At 52.4% G+C, this 23,722-nt stretch overlaps 1 protein-coding gene across 7 annotated transcripts; it reads right to left on the bottom strand.

Moving 5' to 3' along the window:
• Positions 1 to 33: 33 nt before the first annotated feature.
• CFAP70 (cilia and flagella associated protein 70) lies at positions 34 to 23,556 on the bottom strand. Of its 7 annotated transcripts, none has more exons than XM_075436409.1 (28): positions 23,470 to 23,556; positions 22,699 to 22,834; positions 20,482 to 20,668; positions 20,069 to 20,164; positions 19,747 to 19,826; positions 18,532 to 18,708; positions 17,945 to 18,127; positions 17,392 to 17,483; positions 16,209 to 16,308; positions 15,111 to 15,245; positions 13,399 to 13,566; positions 13,087 to 13,167; positions 12,500 to 12,591; positions 10,140 to 10,200; positions 8,963 to 9,154; positions 8,174 to 8,305; positions 7,416 to 7,541; positions 6,717 to 6,850; positions 6,489 to 6,604; positions 6,138 to 6,329; positions 5,064 to 5,171; positions 4,240 to 4,328; positions 3,374 to 3,526; positions 2,469 to 2,630; positions 1,933 to 2,022; positions 846 to 947; positions 522 to 569; positions 34 to 169 (listed from the first exon to the last, which is right to left on the bottom strand). In XM_075436409.1, the coding sequence occupies exons 2-28, from the start codon at positions 22,828 to 22,830 to the stop codon at positions 89 to 91; spliced, it is 3,309 nt and encodes a 1,102-aa protein (XP_075292524.1). In that variant the 5' UTR covers positions 22,831 to 22,834; positions 23,470 to 23,556; the 3' UTR covers positions 34 to 88. The 7 variants fall into 7 exon arrangements, with proteins under 7 accessions (XP_075292524.1, XP_075292523.1, XP_075292526.1 ...); XM_075436408.1 differs by lacking the exon at positions 23,470 to 23,556 and adding an exon at positions 23,278 to 23,455; XM_075436411.1 differs by lacking the exon at positions 23,470 to 23,556 and adding an exon at positions 23,278 to 23,455 and having other exon boundaries at positions 12,500 to 12,588.
• Between the last annotated feature and the right edge of the window lie 166 nt (positions 23,557 to 23,722).

The following is a 23,722-nucleotide window of genomic DNA, read 5'->3' as shown; positions in this document are numbered from 1 at the left end:
GGCGGCGGCGGTACAGACGGAGGCGGGTGGCCGTGGCAGCGGAGTTTATGCGGGGCGGGCGGGGGAGGCGCGGGGCCGGGAGCGGGGGTCAGAGGGCCGGGTTGCCGAAGCCGAGCCGCTGCTGGGTAGCGTGGATCTCCCGCAGCAGCGCGTCGTTCCTCAGGCCCAGCTGCGGGAAAGAGAGGGGGGGGGGTGGTGTCAGGCCGGTCCCAGGGCCCCCACACACACCCCCCCCGGTGCGGCCTGCGACACCCTCCTCCCCCCCCGGGAGCCAGAAGTGGCCGCTTCCCGGCCGTGGAAGCTGGGAGCCGGCGGGCGGGCAGCAGCCAGGCGCAGAGCCCGGCAGGGGCAGCTGGGCCCCAGGCCCCGTCTTGGCGTGTCGCCTCTGCCCTGCCCCGGGGCCAGAGTGACCGTGCAGGGTGGCAGCTGCAGCACTTCACGGGGGGGAAGGCTCTGGGCCAGCTTCCTTGCTGCAGCCCGACCCGCTGCCTGGCCTGCCCCGCCGACCCCAGGACACGAACCTTGACGGTGTACTTGTAGCACTGCTCTGCCTCCAGCTGCCGTCCCCCCTGCAGAAACGACAGGAGAGCAGCCCGTGAGGAGACGGCCCGGGGGGAAATAACGCGGCGGGAGAACGCTGAGCGCGAAGGACGCATGTCCCAGGGGAATACGTGCATCAGGCCAGGCCAAGCAGCGAGGAAGGGCGCTGCTGCTGCTGTCCAAGCACAGTCACCAAACTGTTTTTACTGCTGGGTTCTACACCACATCCTTCAGGCTCGTGAGCTGATGGCGATGAAACCTCCCCGCGCTGTTAGGTGGGAGTAGCTGGCTGGCTGGGCACTCACTTGCAGGCAGATGAGGGCAAGGTATCCCCACACCTCGGCGTTGGTGTTACTTAGGGTGTTGGCTTCGGAGAGAGCATCCTCTGCCTCCACGATCTCTTCCAGCTTGAGAGAGAGAAGGAGAGGCGTGGACGAAAGGCAAACAGCAGGCAGAAAGGGCTCTGGAGCCGAATGGGCATCTGCTCTAGCAGCCCGAGATCAGTGCAACAAAAGCATCTAGCAGGTTTTTCCTGACCAGGGTGTAAGGCAGAGACATCCCAGCCCTCCAGTCTGGAGGATAAGGCTCTCCCCGCTGACCCCCAGCCCCTGTGGGAGCACGCACTGTATTTACAAATCAGCACAAATGCCTTCACCTCCACCTGCAGAAACTAAGCGGTCCACCTCTATGGGGAAACGTGACTCTAGTCCTGCTCCCTACTCCCGCTGCGCGACAGCTCCTGGAGGCCGGGGTAGCTGGTGCTGGTGGGCTGCAGCAAGCTCCCAGCTGCCATTTGTCTCCCTGGCTCGAGTCCACAGCCTCCCCGAAGGTGTGTGTTTGGCCAAGGGGGAAACAGAAGTTCGAGTTCCTTCCTCGTTTGCTTCCCTCAGCCAAACTCACTTGGAGGAACCTCGCAAGGTGTACCTCCAGGAGATACCACGCTGCTGGTGGCTGTGGCTGGGTGTCCTTGGCAGCCCTTCACAGGCACTGGATTCCTTTGGACAGGGAAAGCACGGAGATTCCTCTCTGCTGACATTCTGCTCAATTCCTTCATGGTGACACGCAGGTCGTGCAGGCAGGCACTCGGAGCAAAGCCCAGGCCCAGATTACATGCTTGCCATGGCATCCTGGGGAAGGAGGTGCTGGCAGTGGGATGAGGGGGGAAGGATCGCTGCTCCTAGCGTGGCTGCCGAGGGTGACTGTTCTCTGACATCGCCTGCATCAGCAGGCCGGGGTGCCATGCTGGGACTGCGATGGCAGCTCAGCCGGGAGCATTGGTTTCACGGGCAGCGAAGCTTTTCTTTGTTAAAGGGGATCATGCAAAAGCAAACCCTGCATCCCGTGCCACAGAGCCAATTCAAGCGCAGATGACTTGAAGGTAATCGCACTTACCCTGTAGCAGGCGATTCCCACTCCCAGCCAGGTGAGACAGGACGCAGAGTTCCTGCAGGCGAGCAGGTAGGTCTGCTTCGCCCGGCCGTACTGCCAGGAGAGAGGAGATCGTGTTTCCCTCTGCATCAAATGCATCGCTCCGCAGACAGCCCCAGCCCCCCTCCTCAGCAACTTGCCAAACACCCCGTCTCCGGTGGGGCTGAGACACTCGCCGTCCCAGCTGCTGCTGGGGGGCTGAGAGTCTGCCCACTGCCACCGCCGCCGGGGCTCTGTGCTGGCAGGTACTAACGTAGTAATGCACAAGTCCCCCTCATTGCTAGGATGATGAGAACAGCTCAGCAGCACCCTGAGCCCCTGCGACTGAGCCTGGCACAAAGGAGCAGGGCAGGTTTGTACTCCAAGGAGTTGAGTGCTCCAAGGTTTTGCCGTGTTGTGAGATCTTGGCTATAGCTACAAATAATGGCGTCTTGTACCCGGGATCTGGAATGTACTACTTTGTGCAAAATCCCCTTCCTCCACTCCCGCTGGCTCCTCACCTCTTTCTCTTCCAGGTAGATGGAGCCCAGGCGCAGGTAGACAAAGTGCATATCCACAGCATCCTCCACAAAACTGATGGTTCGCTCGTAGCACTCCTTTGCCTTGCCAAAGTCCCTCTTCAGGTAGCACAGGTGCCCCTTCTGAGCCCAGACATTTGGATTCTGTGGACAGAAAACCAGGAGTGAGACGTGGCTGGGAGACAGGAGGGCAAGAGACCCAGGAGAGGGCCAGGGACCCCTATAAACTGCAAAAAGGAAGAGCTGGACCGTGTTTGATTATAACGGTACAGATTTTTATGTACAGAGTTAAAATCAAGTCAGTGGGCTGCCTGCATAACACCAGCACTGGGACCCCCCTCCAGCCTTTCCTCACGCAGTGTCCTGGACTGTGCAGGGCTCCCCGGGTATCACGAGTATGCAGAGAGCATTTAGAGATGCCAGCTCCACAGCCCTCTCTGCCTGCCATTCAACCTGACACCCCAAAGCCGCCTTCCCTCTCTGCTGAACAGCAACCTTGTTTCTCATGAAACAGAACCTGGCTCGCCAATGGAGGGAAAGAGGATCAGCATATACGTGTTCAAAGGGAAAAGAGACGCAGACGCTGCAGAGAGAGGAGTCCTTGCTCAGAGATGCCGCCTGTCTGTGCAGGAGATGACAGAAGGCGAGTAATAAGCAGGGTAATGAGGAGGGCAGTGCTGCAGCCGCAGCCTGATGTGGTTCATCAGCTATGATTGTCCTCCCCTGCAGAAATTGGTGCAGACTGGAATTAGAATTGCTTAAATGGAAATGAACGCATGGGCTCTAGGTTCCCACACAGCAACAACCCAGGCAGAGCCTGCTGTGGCATTTGGCCAGTGCCCCGCTTCGGGGCACCGTGCTGCACCCTACAATGCACAGAGAATTACCGTGTAGTCAATCCTAATGGCCTCACAGAGACATTCTTCACATTTGGAGAGCTCTTCCTTCAGCAAGTACGTGTGGGCCAGTGCCAGGTTGTATGCACAGGAGGGACCTCCCTGAAGGCTCAGCAGCTCGTGGGCAAGCGCCATGCGAACAAACTTTGGAGGAACGACACACGGTTGCGGTTAGGAGAGCGGGCAAACCACGGGCACCCCCAGAAGGACATGGCAGGAGGACTGACTCACACCTATTTGACTTCCATGAACAGAAAACAGGCAGGAGATTTTTTTTCTTCCCCTCCTTTGAATATTTACCTCGATTGCTTCTAGTTCTGTTTTGCTTTAAGCAACTCTTTCTCCCATGCAAAATTAGGGCAGGCAGTGTAATGTGGCAGTCAGAGAGATCCCACAGAGATGACACTGTGGGACAGGGACATTCCACAAGTGACACAAAAATTACTGTGACACACACAAGCGTCTGAAACAAGAAAGGAGTACTGGCATTTTGGAAGCACCACAATAATGGATCTCATCTCCGAATGTATGGAGAAAGCACCTCTGCACTGTTTCTGACTCGGCTGTTCGCTCCGCAGCAGGTAGTGCAGAGCTGAGGCAGCCTGAGGACCTCACCTGCCTGAGATGACAGTGTCCCCAAGGAGCATTTTGGTCTCACTACTCTGTCTGGCCACTGTTTTGCATTTCTGGGCAGTGGCGGTTTTGCTCCCGCTGGCGCGTGGTATCTGGGGTAGTCACAGCTTGTTCTTTAACCCCAAGGAGGGGGCTTGCTGGAGCTTGCCACCAGCTCTTTGGTAATAAGCTAGCGAAGGAGACCAAACCTCCCTTCCTCCTCCTCCACTCCACGATGAACTGACCTGGATGGCATTGACTTTCATGAGGAATTCCACTGCCTTCATGAAGATTGTGCAGGGAGGTTGGCTAAGTCCTGAAACGGGGGATGGTGCTGCAAGAAAACGTATCTCCATCAGTCCTAAACTGGGCTTTTTATTTCTGAGGCAAGAGTGGGGGCTGAGACCGTGGTGGGGACAAAGGAATTCCACCAACACAGTGTAAAATCCGGGAGGTGGCAGGGGAGGCTGAAGCAGAGATTATCTCAGCATTTCATTCTGAAGAGCTTACGTTTTTTGCAAGAGACGTGAAAAGAAACAATGCACTTGACCCACTAATTTTCCAGTCCAAACTCAGAGGAAGAAAAGGTAGGAACTGATGATTGAAGCTTGTCAGAGTTAACTGCAGTGAGGCCCCTGCCTCCCCAAACCAACGCAGCGGGGCCTGAAGCACCCAGCACTGCCATCTCTTTGTCACCCACTGGAGAGTGGAACTGTAGAGGAGGCAGATCACACAACGCACAACCAGAAGAGATCCGTAGGGACAGTTTAAGAGCTGGCATCTCAGGAGGGACACATCCAAGCAGCTGACGAAGGCCACTGGGTGCATTCACAGCTGCATTCACCCGCTGGCTGTCCATCCTGAGATGTGCTGCTCTGAAAATCGGGATGAACCTGCTTTGCCTGGAGATTGGCTGGCTAGGGAGAAAGAACAAGTCTTGATGTCTTGCCTTGGCATCAGGGTGGCCGTGGCTCAGCGCTCCCTGGGTGCTCCCCCCCACCCCCCAACCGATCACATGAGGCCGTCTCCCAGTACTGAACTGCCCCACACCACATCCCCATCCCCTAACCTTTCGGGGTTGCCTCCGGTGCAGTAGCCTCTTCCTCAGGTGCCGCGTAGGCCAGGGCAGGCCCCACCGCCTCTGGCAGTTTGTCAGCTGAGCCGTCTGGAACCCCCTCTGGAATGAAACCCCCAAAAACCATTAGCTGCAAGCAAAGAGTTTGCCATAAACTGCCCAGTTTGGAGCATGAGTCTGTAGAAATTGGGAAAAGAGAAAACAGACCAGATCTATCAGATTTTCAAAACTGGGAAGAATTTTTTTGCAGGAGGCAATATCTGGGTTTGGGGTTTTGAGTACAAGATTACCGTGTGAAGCTAGAAACGGGCATAAATGAGGCAATATGCCTTCCCTCATAATCAGAAGGGGTAAAAAAAGGCATATGACATGAGGTCTGCCTGCCTGAGGCACTTTGCATGGAGTGGTGATAACATGAAAAATAAAGCCAGCCAACATTTCCTGCAGCCTGGCCAAATATTTGGGACTCGGGACACAAAGTCTTGGCTGAGGGTGAGGCCGCACACAGTGAGGCTCCAAAGGAAGCCTTCAGTTCAGGGTCACCACCAAGCAGCTGTCCTGCCCTTTGCATTGGTGAGGTAGTGCTTTCCAGACTGTGTTGGGAAGTCACAGCAACAGCTTTCATGAAAGCTAAACCTGGATGACCCTGATGCATGACTGTCACAGGGGCAGCTCTGTCCTCCCAAAGCCTCAAAAAGCACGCTCGCTTCCTCCAGCCACCCTGCCCACTGCCCACACATGGGTATACCAGCGGCACTGGGCTGGGACAGAAAAATAAAGACTGGTCCCTCTGCTAGGCTGCAGGCAAGATGAGGCATCGGCTGTGCTGCTTTCAGAAAGGTTCATCATTTAAAGCAGCCTGCTTGCCGCTGTTGTTTCTCGCTGGTGTAGTTTGTGGTCAGTCTGTTCTAGCGCACAGTCCACATCTTCTTCCTTTACCCTTTGTATTACTCCTCTTAGAAATACTGAGAAATGTCTCCTCTCCTTCCACTGTTCACCATCTTCCACACTGATCTGAGCCCTCTCCCTGTTGATGCTAGGGCACCTCCTCGTTTTGCCCGGCATTACCTGGCAAGCACTCTTCGCGGCCTGGGCTGGGAGACCTCACACAAGCAGCAGAAATGTGCTTTTTCCCTCCTTCTCCCTCAGCCGCTTCATGGATGCTCCTCTCCTTGGTGAGCTGTGCCTGCAGTAGCTTCTTAGCCTCACGGAAGGCCATTTCCGCCTGAATATTGTTATTCTGCAGCTCATAAAACAAACCTATGGGAGACAGAAAGAGCAGTGTAAGCAGACATCGGACCCTTGGCAAAATCCTTCCCTTAGCTTTCAGATTAGAGCAGGGAGAAGAGGATCAGGGGAACACCTCAAGCTCGGCTCTACAGAAACACCTCGAGCACATAAGCTGGCTTGCTTTTATACCTGAAAGCGTCCAGGCTACAATGCTGGATGGCTCCAAGCAGCAGGCATCCTCAAAGAAAATCTGTGCCTCTTCGTAGTGCTGCAGCATGACCGCCACAATCCCACAGAGCAGCAAGCTGGGGACAGGGTCGGACGGGTTAGCCTTGTGGGCCCCAGGCAGGGGTGAGGGGGACACCCCTACCCTCCCACCCACCCACCCACCAACCAACCAGGAGCATACAGGAGCACCTTTGGATGTGATTCAGGTCCAGAGAAAGAGCCTGCTGGAAACACTCCTGGGCTTTGGTTGTTTCCTCGAGCAGGAGGCAGAATGCCCCATAGTCCAGCCAGTACTGGATGTTGTGCTGGTCCTGAGCTAGCCTCTAGAGAAAAGAGATCGTCGCTGGAGTGCAGACTGCTGCAATCATGCTCCGCACACACAACGGACTGGGAGGCAACTCTGGAATGACCACGGCTTTCCTCTGGCCACCCCAGGCCAGTTTAGGAACAATCAAGCCCTTGTATATCACATGCTAGGGTTTCCATTAACTGGGATTGTGCTGGGCTTACTCTAAGCCTCCTTCAACTAACCTATGTCCTCCAGCTTCATCTGACCTCCGCCTAGCCTCCTGTTAGAGGGCCCAGTGTCCCCAGTGCTGACCCAGCACGCCTTTGGACCAGCTCATCCCATTTCCCGTGGCCTCGAGGCTGAAGTCCTCAGTGACCTGGCCAGTCTCTGTCTCCCGTCCTCCAGAGAGCAGCACCTCCCTAGAAAATCCCTCACACATCAGCGTGAGTATCCTGGTCACGTTTGCCTCCTTCCTCCGTACACAACAGACAGGGCTCGCTGAGCTGTCAGCAACGCGGGCCCCATGCCGCCGTGATGGCGTGCTGGCTGCCAGCCCAGACACACAGGAGACGGGCAGGAAAGAACAGGGGCTCCTTTACCTGCTGGTGGTAGAGAGATGCCAGATCGTAGTCCTTGTTGACTTCAGCTTCGCGAGCAAAGAGCCAGAGCTGCTCTTCAGTCATGCGGGACAGAGGGGCAGGCGGAGCAGCTTCCTCAGACAGTAGCTGGTAGGGAGCGAGACAGAGTGTTAGCCCCAAGGAAGGTAAGAATGGTTCATGCGATCCCAGTACAGCAGCAGTCCCCAGTTCAGCAGTGCGCCGAGTACAGCCTGGTATGCTGGAGCTGGGTGGGCTTGGAAGGCTCCTGTTTGTGGTGGGACACATTCCCGTCATTCCCAGCTACCTCTGGCACACAGGGACAGGGCAATATCCATTATCTGCGGTTGTGGCAAGTGAAAGCATCCCCTAGATCAAGACGATGTCAAACTTCTGTGGTGTCACCGGTGACCCCAGCTCATGCTGGAAGGGCTGTGCTCTGCCTGGGTGAGTGGCAGACGGCACAGAACCAGCCACCCTCACAAGCCAGCTACAGCAGCTTTTACTAGTGGCAGCTCACACATAGCCCACCATCACGGTTTTGTAACAGTGGGATAAAGAGGCACTAGACCCTGCCTCTGAGCGTGGGCTGGGGCTCACATGTGATAACTGCAGGAAACAAAAACACAAGCCTGCTTCTGTCTCAAAGGCACAACTCCCCCTGCCTTCACTGGATGCAGTGTCAAGCCTTGGGTCCACAGTGAAGCTGTATCCCAAGTCATCTGTCCCAGCGGACCGGACACATGTCAGGGTTTCTCTACCTGGTTCAGGGCAACATGCATCTGGTCCACGAGGTACTCATAGAGCTCACTGAGAAATGCCTGGAACTGCTCCTCGCTCTCAAATGCTGTGGTCTTCAGGTATTTCTCCCTCACAATCTTCACTACAGCGTACTGTGGAGACATGTGACTGTTGGACAAAGCAAGCCCTCCCCTGCACCCTCCACCAGCTCCGCAAGGTAATAATACAGAACGCGAACACACTGATTTTGCCTGAAGCTTGGACTTAGTTATGAGGAAGAAATCCAGCCCAGCACTGATCAAAGGAAGAAAAGGAAGCAGCGGTGAATTCCTTTCCCACCTCCCAGCCCTGGCTCTCCCTGACACACCAGTGCCCCTTTTAGGGACAACATGTGGGGAGGCTGGTCCCCTCGGCACAGAGAGGGGGTCTCCAGGTAGAGCGAAGCTGAGGCCAACCAGCTCAGAGAGGGGAACCCCTCTTTCTGCCAGTGCCAACTGCGAGTGTGCAAGAGCAGTCAGCTTTGCCTTCGGCAGGCTATAAGCACGAGGCAAATGGATGTGATCAACTTTGGAGTCTCCCCTCTTTAACAGGAGTGGTTCTCCTGGTGCATGACCAAAGCAGCTTGGTGCCTGTTCTGTTAAGAGAAAAATCCTGTCCCTCCCCATGCCTGCTGCAACAGCCCTGAGTGGCAGGAAGGGGTTATGGAGCAACACATCACCCTAAGTTACCACTACGGAGCAGCAGTTCCTCACCGAGAAACTGCCAGGACAAAACAAGTAGGAAAGTGAAAAGCACAATGGACACTTTACCTTTAGCTGTTCCTTAAAAGCAAAGTATTTCCCAGAGCTGATGAGCTCAAAGTTGAGCTGCTGCTTCTGTTCCTCCAGGGTTTGGTGGTCTATCGCTCCCTGGTCAGGTAGCCGCTTCCCAAAATGCTTGTGGTATTCACTTAGGATGGCAACAGCAGTGCTTGTGACATGGTTGTGATAATCTTCCACGGCCTAGGAAATAAATCAATAATCAAACTTCACAAGCCACTTATGCCATCAACCTTGAAATGTATTTTATTTGCTAGAGTGCACGCCTCCCATAAACTCCACCTGACTCAAGTCTCAATTAGTCTGTCACGCATCCTTTCCCATACACGCCTGAGGGCTGCAAAAATATCTGCATGTAAATACAAAAGAGCTCCTTCATAATTAGATACTGGTCCTGCTATATTTTTCAATCAGAACGCAGTATTTCACTCATTGTTGTCTCTTCTATAGCAGTATAATTGGCTGTAAGTAAAATATATCTCATTTGCTGGGAGCCTTTTAAATCCATGGGCCAGCCCTCTCCAGCAGAGTCTGTAATCTCCGTAATCTCAGTGGCAGAAGCTTCCATGCACTGCGATAATCAAAATGTATCACTCTGTGCACTCCAGACAGTCCAGCACAAATCAATTCTGCAGCAGCACTGGGGTCAGTTATTGAAGTGCTGCTTCTTCCCCCATTGTTGCTTTGAATTTACCATCAGCCGGGGGCCATGCGAGGATGTTGCACACACACAAGTCCTCAAAAATTCTGGGTGACCTGAGAGTGGTCAGGACTGATTCATGTTTGTCTGGGTCTGATGAAGCACATAGGCTAGTCTGAGACAAGAAACTGTTGGGACTGCCCGGGCTAAACGTGGGGTTCTGGTAGCCTCTTTTGCCAGCACCCCATTTCCTTCCAAACACCTACATGCTGCTGCCTTCCCTGCCTTTGCTACATCTCTCCCCTTCTTATGGGCTGTGAACGTGCGTGATACAGCCCAGGAATGATTTCCCAAAGCATACTACTGCAAAGATAACACATCCAAAGGGGTTTTTTTTCCTGTGTATTTCCTCTTCAAACCCCATCTACATGTTGCTGTGGAGCTCAAACAGAGAATGAAGATTCTCCTGTGTGAGAGGGATGAGGGCAGGATGAGGTGGCAGAGTGGTGGCAAGGCTCTTGCACGCACCTTCTTGGCTCCTGCAGTCCGGGGAGGCAGTGGAGGGCGAGGAGGAATCATCTGCTTGACCCTGTCAACAAGAGGATGGAAGAGATCAGCCAGACACACTGCCAGCAACGTTGGTCTTGGGTGGAGACAGCCTGTAGTGTGAGAGCTCCAGCCTGTCATCATATCCCTGAGACACTTCACAGGGACCCAGGGGGGGAAACTGAAGTCTCAGACCAAGAATGAACTGTAAAGACCAGGCACCTACATTCAGTGCTTGTAGCTCATCATAGTGGCTTGAGCTGCTGCCTTACTGCCTGCTGATGATTATACTCCGTAGGAATCAGATAAGGTTTATTCAGTTGTTATTTTCACTGGATTTGACTGACCCATCACACAAAAACTATCGTAAAAGCTCAGCCCAGCAGGTAGGGTTAACATTTGTTATTGCTAGCAATCAAAAACACTCTCCTACAGAAGCAGATCTTCTTATCAAGCTGCTATTCCTTTAACTCACAGCCTCCTGGGTCTGCCAGAACAGCTGTAGGAAAGGTACCATCCTGAGGACAGCTCTGAAGAATTTTATCACTGTAAACCTAGGGCCACCTGATCCTGACATCGCACAGTCCAGCTGTGGCACCTCATGCCTTGGCCACGCATTGAGCCCTAGACACCATACCAACCTATAACTAGGGTTACAAGGATCTTTCAAATATGGATCAAAAGCGCTTAGGATGACCATAATTTTTACTAAGGTGTTATCAAAATCCTTGGTGTCAAACCAGCCTACATTCATGGGAATTTTAATCAAGATATCCTGCTTGCTGATACCAAAACATCTTTGGTCCTCAGAACACAATCCAGCCCACCAAGCAAAGGCATCATATCCTTGTGTTGGCTCCTACAACAAGCAAAGCAAATTGCTTATTCCCTGCCATACATAAACCACTCCTGTAACTGATCTACCACCTTACAGAGCCCCTGACCAGCTGCCTTCTCCAGGTCCCGAGCCCTCGCCACTTCTCCCGCACAAACCCCTCTCACATTCCCTGCTGTGTGCTCTAGTGCCGTGGCCCTGAGCGGTCCCCTTGCTCTGCGGAGACCTGTCACCACTCCTTGGGAAGCCACGAAGCCTGAACAAGTGGGTAGTGCAGCTCCCATGCTCACAGTCCCACCCTCAGAACAGCACCCAGCACTGATGCATTGCCTCCGCCAGCACTACAGATGAAAACCAAACTGCTTCCCTTTCAGATGAGAAAAAACAAACCACCAACAACCTGGGGAAGGAACGTGAGCGAAGAGGGCCAGGCCGAGGCTGACAGAGGATTTTGGATGGAGCCCAAGAAAGAGAGCTGTGGTTTGCTACTAAGATATGTATTTAAACATCCTTCCAGAAAGAGATCCACTGTTGATCTTATCCGCTAGGACACATGAATGTGGCATCTGCTGGAGCCCTCTGAGACAGAGCCCTTCCCACGACTCAGGAGCACTGATTTTTCAGGCCTGACATCTGCAGCTGCACATGGCAGGTAAACAAGGAGGAGTTACGCTGAATTCATGCAAGTTGCATGAGGAGAAGGTCTGTTCTAAGTGGTGTTCACCTTCCTCAACCTGTTCTTCCTAGAGGACAGCAGGCAGCACAGGAGACTACATGCACACTTTCCCTTCAAAGAGAGGCTGCTGCTTATATTTCTGTTTGAGACATACCGCCTGCACTTACACTTCACTCATTTGCTGCATTTTCTCTTTTTTATTCAATAAATTACACATGCTAGACATTTCCTAGACTGTAACCCAGCAGGGCTACCACTCTGGACAGGAAGAAACCGGCTCAAATCAAACAGACAGTGGAAGACTCAAAGCAGCAGAGATTCGAGAGCAGCTCTGCAGCAGGACAACATGAAAACTAATGTAAGAGACACAGAATGGGTAGAAGATTGTAAGAAATCTTCCAAAAAGGAAAAAAAAAAAAAAGACAGAATGCGATGTTGAAGTTACAGCAGCGCTACCCAAGGCAGTTCATACTGGTGGCCAGTCCTGACCAAGCAGCTGAACATCACTTGCAAGAGGCAAGCACACAGAGCTTAATGGGAAACAAAGCCCGGAAGGGAACGCAGACAGTGTTGTGCTGCTCTGGTGTCTTTCTTTTTGAGAGGAATGGCAGGGAGATGCCAGCTCAGATGAACACAAGTGTTTTCCCAACACACCAGATGCCACCTCCTAAGCAGTCTGGCCAAATCCTCCCCCAGATTCCAGTCGGCTTTGGCCCAGGCCCTCAGCTGGTCTGTACAGAGCTCTCCAAGGGGGTGACTCGCTGTACAGCCCTGTTTCTATCCTGCAGAAATGAGCTGTCAGCCCCAGAGGTACAGCACGTCTTTACGCACCGTCTGGTGAGCTCCTCTCTCAGTCGCTTTGGTACCAAGGCCTTGTCCAGCTTTATCTCCATCACCAGGAACGTCCCTGCTTCAGTGTACTGCTGTGAAGATAAACATTGCTGTCTCAATGTTGTGCTGTCTAGAGCCATTACTGGCATGATGAAAGACGGAGCACATAGCTACAGATCTTCAGCAAATCCTCTTCAAACTGCAGAGATACAGCTTGTTTTATAACCTGCCCTCAGAATGATTTACAGCAGTAAAACTCTAACTCCAGAAACCAGTCTAGGAAAAAGGAGAAAGCCCAGATAATCAATCTGCTTGCAGAATGAGTATGCATTTGAGACGTTTTGAGGAAGAACCCAAAATATTAAGGAACCCCTTTAAATAAATGCCTGATTATTTGCAGAGACCTTCTAGCCCAATGCTAGCCTGCCCTCCAGCTGGACGTCACTGGGAAGAACTCCAGGACAGCATCCACGTAAAACATCCCTTGTCCAACTCACTCTTGAAGAATTTAATTGCATGAAAGGTGTGAGACGCCAGTGCAGTGATGGTCTAGCAGTCTTTCCTTCTCTTTGGAGACAGATAATTACCTGTCCATCAAGGCTGAGAGATGTGACACTTTCAGCTTCTACAGTGGCATCTGACAACTGCATTTTGGATGCGTTGGACATCTGTTGAAGAAAAAGACATCTCTGTTTCAGATTCAATAAACCTCACACCTTCACAAGTTCAGGATGCAAGTTGTACATTTGTTCAAGCAGCATGTACTAAAATTTCAAGATAATGAGTATCTCTCAGTCAGCTGAGGCAACGCAGCATCCGTCCCTGGATTCTGCATGCCCCAGCTACCTCCAATGAGGGAATGGAGCAACTGTGTTGCAATATGCCTCTCTAGACTGTACCCTTCTGTTGGAATCCTTATCTTTGGTGGTTTTCTCTTTGTCTTCCTTCTGAATCTTGCTGGGAACAGCTCTGGAAAGGGGAGTACTGATTCCTGGGGTCCACGATCCTTCCTTAGTCAGAGTGAGCTGCGCCCTGAGATCCTGGAAAACACTGTGCTGACTTTTGGTCTGAAAAAAAAGAGAGAACAGAGGGAATCAAGTGACAAACTAGGCTTCCCCACTCCTTTCCTTAACCTCCCACATCGCAGAACACATTGTCAGGGTCCTAAATGCACTAAGAAGGTATGCAACCTTGTCCTCCTCTCCTAGGAGTTTAGCTGACAGTGCTCAAGGCCAGCTCTGATACCGTACAGCTGTGAAGCCTCAGGTCTGACAGTGAAACAAGCTGCCTGAGAAAGCCTCAGCAGGGTCTTGCCATCTTCTCTTGAGAGCTGCATTTTCACTGAGGCACTGGCCCTTGATTCTTGCCCAGGCGACGTAGTAGGCTGGACCCCTTCCCTGTGCTGCCCTGATCCTGACCCACTAGCCTGAAGTCCTGTCTTGATCCTGGACCTGCCTCACGGCTGTGGACTTGCCTGGTGATGTGGATTGTTAGGTGAATCTGGCTACCCTCACCAGGTCTGCTCTCCAATTTCCTGGGTGCCCCCACCTGCCCTGTGGTGACTCTTGGCTTCCGGCTCACCTTCTGGTGTGGAGCAGCTTCCCTGACACACGTCAGTGAATTGCAAGGAACAGGTTTTTCCAATTGTCTGTTTACACACTGTTTGACCACCTGGACAGGCTATTCCCTCCCAGCTGTAACATGAGTTGGGCTAGAAAGAACTAAGAGGATCCTGGGGAGAGGATGGAGCAGCTGTACAGAGACCGCCTAGACCAAGGAGCAGCCCAAAGCATCCACAACCCCAGAAAATACTAACGACAGAGACAGCATGTGTCACTTTAGTTGTGACAGATGAATGCTACAGGACGAGGAGTACCATGCAGCCAAGAAGCCATGAAACACGGCAGCGAAGCAGAGACCAGCAAACAGCTGTGTGCCTCGCCCCGCTTTGCAACAGCCAGTGGGAGCATGGAGGCAGGGAGAAGGGCTGTAATTCACCCAGCTCCTGTGGCCTGGACAGCAGCACTACGGGGGACCTGGGCAGAAAAAGCAGGCTGTGCAGCTGCCCTCCTGAAACAAGCTCAGGTCTGTTCCAGGAGTAATGTGGGAAAATGGAGACGTAACTGTCACTCTTAGTAACAGAGGGGGGAGAAATGCAAAGACAAATAAACCTCCATGAGCTACAGCTGAAAAAGCTCCAGTGACAGCTTTTTTGGTTGTTGCCTGGGGTAACGCTATGCTTTTAGAGCCACTGTTTGCTCTTCCCAGCAATGCAGTTCAATTGCCCGTGTTCCAGACTGGAAAAGAGAGAGGAGAGAGGAGCATTCTTACAGCTCTCCCTGCTCAGCTGCTGGCAGAGAAGGGAGCAGAGTGAGATTCAGAGCCCCTCTCAGCCCCCAGACCTGCTCAGACACACCCAGAAATCCCCTGCCTTTGAGAAGTCTGCACGTAAAAACTTGTCATGTTATATTTCTCCATCACCAGAAGGGCAGTGAAGTTTCAGAGCCAGCTTCCGAGTACCATACTGCCCATACTGTCTGCTCCCAACCCCACTCTGCGCAAACACAACTGCAGAGCTGGAGCGGAGCCTGGCTGTCTGGCCTGCTCTCACCTTCTCGAACACCTTGCTGTCTTGGTAGGGAAAGACACGAAAAGCACCTCGGATCTGCTTCACGCCAGGGCACAGCAAAGGTACCATGTTGACATATGCTACGCCATGGAAGAAAATCTGCTTGTCCTCATCTCCCTGGAAACACAGAGCAAGGGACTGAGACACTGAACAGGCTGTTATTCTCTTTAAGGAAACAAGGTCACCGATCCCATTAAGAAGAGGCCACACAGCAAACTGATGCACCTGATGAGCCAGTGGCTCTCTGTCACTGGCACAGAGCCGAGACAACCTGGGCGAATACACCAGAGTCATTCGACATGTCGAATACCAATTTTATCCCAGTCCCTGCAGGGGAGCTTTTCTCTCTAATGCCCACACTGTGCCACTCCTCAGGATGGTCATTTTTGAGATACACCTGCAAAAATTACCTGCCATGTGGTTAGAAATCCAAGCGACCCTACCAGAGCTGTGCATCTCAGGTGTGACAGAAATTAGGTAGCTAAGGAAGCCTGAGAGTCCAGGCTAGCAGCAGACTGGTGAAGGTAAGCGAGAAGGATCTCCATCAGAGCTGCAAAATCCTGGCACCAGTGAGTGCTGAAAGGGATTTATACGAACTTGTATGACTTTGCCCTGGAACAGATTAGGAGCTCTCACACGACCAGCCACCAGGAACAGAACCATTAGCTAAGGGGCTGTTTCTTTGTTAAACCACCTGAGCTTACATGCAAAAGAATAACTTATTTACAGCCCAAGAAAGAAGGCATGAATTTCTTCAAGATGTTCCAAACCCTCACTGGCCGAAGATAAGCTCTGTGAATTACCTTAATTCTCAAAAAGCACCCTCTCCCTGACCCCTTCCCACCAAGCTGCCACTGACCATCACTGAGAGCTCTGTATGCTATAAGGAAAAAAATATTATCCTTTGTCTATTTAACAGCTCTGTAAGGCTGATTAATCCCCTTACAAAGCCTCTAGCTCTCTGACTTGCTTTGGCTGGTTCAAGGCTGGGTTTGGTATTACAAAGGCATTGAAAGGAAAACGCTTGATAACACAATGCTGCTCCACAAGCCAGAACAACGTATCCCTCCCCACTTTTACCTTGTCAGCTTTGCTAGTTTTCCCTTTGCTGGGTGAGGCCACAGCCATCCTGCAGACCTCCACAGGACAGTACTGGCACTCTGCAATGCGCTTCTGCAGGCTGAAAACAAAGGAGGGCACTGAGAAGATGCAGAAACCAAAGCGGAGAGCCACACTGCCGTCATTTCTGCCCCAGCAGCCCCAGAGCATCCCCCCCTTGGGTTTGCTCCTGCCCGCTCCCGTGAGACACAGCAAGCACCCTCGGGCCACTGGAACACGTGTGCTTTGGGGCAGGCTTTGTAGATTTTCTTCTCCACCCACTGCTGTGTGCATTTATGGCACAACCAGCTATAAAACAGTTGCGAGAGTGACACACTATGTTTTCTCTCTCCCCTGGTTACTTCAGAAATAAAACGAATAAGCAGGAACATGATTAACTTTGGTATAAATCCTGAACTGCACAGAGCAAGCAGACCCTGAGCTCCCACTCAATGTGCCTTGTAACTCTGAAACCAGCAGGCAGGCTGATGAAAGTGTGAGGGGAAAAAACTTTTAAAAATCAACCCAGATAGAAGGGAGTATTTCCACACATGAGGAGTAATTTAGCTGTGAAACTCACAGCTGTGATGCAGCTGAGACCAAAAATGTAGCAGGACTCAAAGAGAAGTGGGATACTTAATCTTGATTTTGAGCATAATTGGAGCTGCTAAAGGTACCATTTATACAATAAAAAAAAGCAACTGAGGAGTACCCACATGGAGTGAAAGGATTTTAATGTATTGGGAGTTCAGCAAAACTTAATTAACAGCTCAGAGAAGAGGTGTGTGGGCCACCCTACTCCATGTCTGCTCACCATAACTCTGCTGCCCCTTCCTTCAAACCACGGAGGGAACAGTCACCAGCTCCAGTTGCTGGCAGCACGAGTAAGCATTTACAGCCTAGAGAGCAGCTACAGCCAATTAATCTTCTCCCATCACAGCAGAACTAAGCTGCTGCCAGCAGTTAAAGGCAGTTCACTGCTCACTTGCTCATACGAGCACCTTTAGCCAACAGCCACAGGAGGCAAGTTAGAGCCATGGTTTGACCACGTAAGAGGTCTGAGAGCTCCCACATGTTGCTGCTCCCGGGTCACTCGGCTGAGTGCATTCTAGGGTGGTTTCTCCCCACCACTCTGTGCTGGAAGGGGAGTTCTCAGGTCCCTTACACGACTACTGCAGTGGGATCCAGGTAACAGCGCCTTTCCGTGTCCCATACGATTCTCTTCATGCTTTCTGCTTGGATCCTAAACTCCCTGTCCTGTGAGAAACAGCATGCGGTCAGAGGCAGGACAGCAATCTCTGCAGCCTGCATCACCCCCCTAAATGTCCCCTGGGAGAGAAGGCGAGTCAGACAGAGAAGTGTCCAACTCACCATACCCAGGCCATCCTAGCAGAGTAAGTCAGGAGCCCTCCCTGTGGACGCCAGAGCCCATTAGTCTGAGGAGCCTGGCTCAAAAGGAGACAATACAACTCCCTGCCCAGCATCTCAGGAGTGGGTGGGATTCTGGGGACCAGATCTGCCACATGCACCCTAGGGAACTCTCCTGCGGTGAGTTATCATGCCCGCTGTCCCAGTCTCCGTGTCTGGACACGGCACAGAGGACCCACCACCCGCCTTCCTCTCCTCCTCCTATAATGAGTCTCTGCAAGTCTTTCTCAGTCCCTTCAGTGAGATCTGCTGGTTGTCTTCCAGCCATGACACTGCCAGTTCTTCCTCACCTCTCTTTTGTTGAGCTCTCCATCCTCATCCTCATAGGGACCACCAATGATGAAGGAGTTGGGTATGCTCAGAGCACCGGGAGCCATGATATTAGCAAGGGGCCATTTTTTGGGCCGGGGTAATGGCTCTTTTTCACCAGCAAGCTTCAGGATGCCATTCTTGAAGAGCAAGGGGAATTCCTTCTAGAGAGACATGAGAATGAAGGGACTTGCATTTCCAACATGAGCGGGAGCAAGTGCCAGCTGCTGTGAGCTGGGTCTAACAAAGCAAAGCAGAAGTACAGGGGCCTGGCTTGGAAAACACACCCCCCCCACACATACAAAGAATGGAGAAAAAAAGAAATAGCCATGTGGAAAAACCCGTGCCAGTTTCAATCCAAACCTTGCTGAGCAGACCTTTGTTTGTGTTAAAGAAACAGGTCATGCCACAGAGACCCCAAGCACTCACAACAAAGGCTGCAGTCGCACGAGCACAGGAGCTGTACACCCCATGGGCCGGGACACTTGTTCCATGGCGCGTAGTGAGGGAGAACAATCCATTTTGTAGCAGCCAAAACCCCTCTCACCATGTCTGGATCAATCCTCACCTCCCCAGCTGCTGGTACTTGCAAGCAAGCCATGTAGTGTTGCAGGGGTCCAGTGGGAGTAAACGCTTCGGGGACAGAATACGCTGCCTCCAGCGTGACACTCAGGAGGTTACTGTTTGAAAGCTGTGCTGCAGAAAGCAGGGGCTGTTCGGTGCACACTGCCACTTCAAGGCCGCCCTGCAAGACGAGGATAAAGTAGAGCCAGTAACTAGACAATTACAACTCTCCTGCTCTTGAGGCAGAAGCAAGCAGAAACCCAAGGCCAGAATGTATAATGTTATCTTATTCCTCACCTCAGATGTAAAAGAAAACAGACCAGCAAAGGAAAGGAATTTCGTGATCCATTTGCGTGAACTGCGATGGTTTTTTGATTAAATTGGAGCCTGCTTGAGGCATGGCGTATGCCCCAAGGGTCTCATAAAATGAGCCAGGGAGAAAGAGACAGAGTCTCATAAAACAAGCCACAGAGTAAGAACATCAGGGATGGAAAACAATGATTTTCCCCTGGTGATTCAGAGCATGCCAAAGCTAGGGCCACACTTCAATTCTGCCCTGTCTCCATGTGGTGTGTGCAGTCTTTAATTACCTGTCCCAGCCCCGGATGGATGCTGTGCAACGAGAAACCAGGCGGTCAGCATTTATTAACTCTCCTCCCTCATGGGCGCCCCTCTGCCTCGCTTACTGCGTAACGCCTCTTAAACACAGAAAAGTTAATGCAGCACCCGCCTCTCCAATTCACTCACAGTGCTAACTGCAGGCAGGCTCAGGAACAAAATTAGACACATTTTCCCAGTCTCATACTTCATTCCCTGCTTCATTCACTGGGTACTTTTCAGCTGGCTGAATGAGTAAGGACCTTGCAGAAAAGGCAGGCAGAGCTTGTACAATAATGGACTCTGAGGCATTTTATCTACAGACTAATGAAGCTGGGCAGGTAATCCTGCCTTTGCCTTCTCCTGGTTTCTCAGCACCATGCTTTCCATCTTGAATATTTTTTCCAGAGCAATTTGGTAGCTGCACACATTAACATTTCCTAGCACGACCTCACCTATCATAGGCAACTAGGGACAGACGTCAATGGGAGAAGGAAAGGCCTCCAAGCTTGTAACATATAGGGCCATAGTGATGAGCTCGGCAGCTGAGTCATGCTCGCCTTCCCATTAAAAAGCAGCAGAGACTTGAACGAGCGAAGGAACAGTTCCGAATTCCACATACCTTGGCCTCCGGCTGAAGGCTCTCTAATGGAGAGGTAGGCACTGCATACAAAGGAGCTGAGACCTTAAATGAACACTGTCCTGGGAAGAAACAGGAATGAGAACAGCACAAAGTGAGACCCTCTGCAGAGAAATCGTGGCCTAGCTCCTAACGCTGAGCTACGGATGTCACCCCCTCTTCCCCCGCACCCAGCTTTCTACAGATGCTACAAAGTGCATTTTGTCTAAAGGAGGTAAGTTACAGTCAGAGGTCCATAAGCAAAGACCAAAAAGTGCCAGGGAGTAAGAAGTGGTTATGGAGACCGTGGAAGTCAATGTTGTACCTTGCAGCAGAGGTAGAAGGTCCACCACGGCTTGGCCAAGAGGCACAGTCTTCTCCTTCTGTCTCCTCTCCCTTTGCAACACCTCTGTCACTGTCACTAGAGAGATGAAGAGAGAGGAGCTGGCAGAGTTTCTCAGACAGCTTCAGACCAGCAGTTCAGGGGCTGCAAAGGGTCTGTGTCGGCTCCAGCACACGCTCCTGCTTCATCTCCCCAGGCCAACAAGAACAGCAAAGCCAAGGAGCACAGGCCAACATGAAAGGGGATTCTTCCAGCTGGCAGAGAAGTGCTGAGACCCTCCCACCGCCGCTGCTGAAGTGCTATTCTTGAACGAGTGACTCCTGCGGCAGGCAGGCAGAGCAGAGCAGCTGGCAGCACCCACCTCTGAGGCGGGCGATTCAGCATCAGGTACTTACGGAGCACAGGTTTTTGCGCAATGTCATCCAAGGAGTTGGGCCCATCGGGGCTGCACTCGAAGCTGGTCATGAAATTATAGTTTGCTGTCCCATTTGGCAAGACATCAGTCTTGGAGGAGTCTCCCAGGATCACTCTGTTGTACTCCACACGGACCAAAGTAACTGACACGTCATTTTTGATACTTTTCTGTCAAACAAAGAGCACATTAAGCAGTTGGCTCTGCAGCAACAGGCCCACGACCAAAGTTGCCTCTGGGAGGCAGCTCAGTTCAGTGCCCAGAACAGGGTTCACTGGTGGGGGTCTTTGGCTGTCCCACTACAGGAATGAGGAAGAGGAGCAGAGCTTGCCCACCCTGAGACCTCACCCTGCACCATCTGTAAGAGGGAAATTCCCTCCTCCACCATGCTGCAATGCCCCAGGGATTGCCAAGACTTGCTGCTGGAAGGGTGGGGGCCCAGAGGGGTCCAGCCTTCACCTCAGGAAAGGCAGTGAAAGACACATCTTTGATATTTTTGTGCTTCCAGGAAGCTTGAGATTTTTGTCGTCTGCTAAGAAGGTAGCTCCTGAGCTGCATGGCTGAGCTCACAGGACACTTGTGTGTATCATGTGGCTGCAGAATGCCCTGAAATCAAAGAAGGGCTCCAGCAAGCTCTTTGGGGAGCTCTGCTTTTGTTGTTACACCACCTTCATACCCCTTGCTTTAAGCACAGATGAGGAGGTTTGAATTTTAAAGTCTCTGCGGGTGAGTTTCAACATGGGTGAACAGGGACGGTGAGAGCACAGCACATCGCAGCTGGGCTCCGCGTGCCTGGGCAGCCCCAGCCCAGCGGCAACACCGGGCACCTCCACGGCAGCGCAAGAAGTGCTGCAACAGGCAGTTACCGAAAAGCCTCCCTGTAGCAGAAATGTGGTTCACTTCTCCATCCAGGAGACAGCAGGCCCCGCCCTGAACACGAGGACCGTTCTACCCAAACCCAGCTTTTCTCCAGTCCTGAGCCACAGGGATGCCTAAATTCCACGGGCTTCTCCCTCAGCTCCCTCCCCTCATGTCACTGGGGTAATTAGTTCCATATTGGCTCTTGCACAAAAAGAGGTTTCATTCATTTGGTTTCAATTTTCAGTCATTCTGACTGTCTCCTTGAGCATATATTCTATGAATGGCTAAACAGAAGAATCCAATTAACCTTTCTCTGTACCATTAATTATCCTAGACTGCTCTCGCATCCTTCTCTATATTACCTCTAATTAAGCAGATTCCACACTTTTTATAGCTGGAATTTTTTTCATATTGTTGTTCTTATTATTGCACTTTTGTAGCCCTCTCTCCTTTTCCTGTATCCGTTTCTCAAGATGGAGCAATCAGAACCACAAAGAACCATTCTGGATGCAATCAGTCCGCAGGCTTAGTCTTTTCAGCATTGCTTTCCCCCCCCTCTTACCTTATACTTCTCACCTAAGATGCTGTTTGCTGAATCTATCGGTGTGAGGGGTACTCAGATACAATGTAAAAACCTCAAAAAAAAAAATCAGGCAGGTGCTTTTGGGTTGCTTTTTTTGTCTGCTGCTAGAGCAGAGGCAGGAATTTGCATTTTTCTGCTTGCAGCAGTAGCTGAGCTTCTCCTCCGCGTTCCCTCCTAAATGCCAGCTCCTCTAGAAGACTTTAAGGACAGCTGGGTGCATCATGCAGCACATGGAAATCACAGTAGTCATAGTTTGATTGGAACCAGCTCATAGTCTTGCCCTGTAACTGCACTGGAGCCACTGCCTTTTTAAAACTAAAGCCACCCTGTTGGTTTCTATTTGATTTAAACCGCTGTAGCTCGAATGAAAACCTGACTTTATATGCAAGGTGAGATCTTTTTAGAGGTATTTCTTCAACTGATACACATTTTCTCTGTGGTTTTCTTCGAAAAGCTGCCATTTACATACAGTTAGGCGCAGAAGGCAAAGAGACACATTTCACCACAGCATCTCTGGACTGCTGCTGAGGAGGTGCATTCCCCATTCTGCGTGGATCACAAGCCTTTATTCTGTGCGAACAAGCCCTCAGCAGAGAGCAGGAAGCCACAGCGTGGCATCGCTGAATCTCTGATAGTCTCACCTCTCCTTCCTATAGCCTTTTCACCTCACACTTGGTCTCGAATGGGATCGCGGCACACAGAATCACTCTGGCCTCATTTATTAAACCAGCAGAGACATTTTCAGAAGAACTCTACCAGATCCTGCGCCTTCAGTACTGTGATCTGTACTGGTGTTGCTGATGTCGGTTGTGACTCGCTGGTAACAGCTGCAGCAGCGGGCAGGGCAGAGGACTCCTCTTCAGCAGACGGCCCTGCAGGGACCTCCATGGCTCTGCAGGAAAAGGAATGAGGAAAGAAACACCAAACTGCTCAGTTCCTCTCCCAGAAATGTCTGCAGGACACAGCAGCCGCGGTTGGTAGCATTATTCAGGGCTCAGCTGTCAAAACACCATTGAAAGCACAGGGCTCTCAGAGACGAATCTCTCACGAGGAGCAGGGGGCGGACAGGGAGAAATGTGACGCGAAAATTACCCAGCTCTGTAAATTTAACCCAGCTGCAGCTCTCGGCTCCGTGCACACAGGAAGGTTTCAGCCCCACTCCCTGCTCTCAGCAGGACTCTCCCCTGCAGAGGGCATCGCCCTGGGCTCTCTCTGGCTTCTTGTTTAACTTAAAGGGGAACCTGTGGGGGCCCTGAGGGGCCGCAGGCCTGCGGCTGCCCGCCCATCCCCACGCAGCTCCCCCGCAGGCCCAGGGGACCTGGCTCCATCCCTCACCGTGGGTTTGTCTGTAGCACCTCCGCCCCGGCAGGGGTCAGATTCCTCTGGAGACACGGCCGGGCCGAGGACACCCCCCTGACCCTCCTGCCGCGGCCGACGGGCCCGGGGCCTCCCGCCTCGGGGTGCGGCCTACAGCGCCTCAACGCACCGGGGCAGGCGGTGGGGCGCGAACCCGCGGCCTTTACCTACCTCAGGGGAGGGCCCGCGTCGCGTAACCACGGCGACGCGGCTGCTCCCGCGAGGCTCCGAAGCCTCGCGAGATCCCAGCTCTGCACCACGTGTCCGTGGGGGCGCATGTCCGTGAAGCCGCCGCCGGCGCCATGCTGCGTGTGGGCAGCCCTTAGCAGCCCCCGTGGGGCGGGGATCCGCCCTGGCCCGGCCCGGGCCGGCTGGGCGGGGGGCTGCAGGGGCACCGTGCCCTTCCCTGCAGCCCGGCGTGCCC

Source organism: Opisthocomus hoazin, chromosome 15 (genome assembly GCF_030867145.1).
Source record: "Opisthocomus hoazin isolate bOpiHoa1 chromosome 15, bOpiHoa1.hap1, whole genome shotgun sequence".
NCBI lineage: Eukaryota > Metazoa > Chordata > Aves > Opisthocomiformes > Opisthocomidae > Opisthocomus > Opisthocomus hoazin.
The sequence above is the reverse complement of the archived record's forward strand: the minus strand, read 5'-3'. Positions and strand labels throughout refer to the sequence as shown.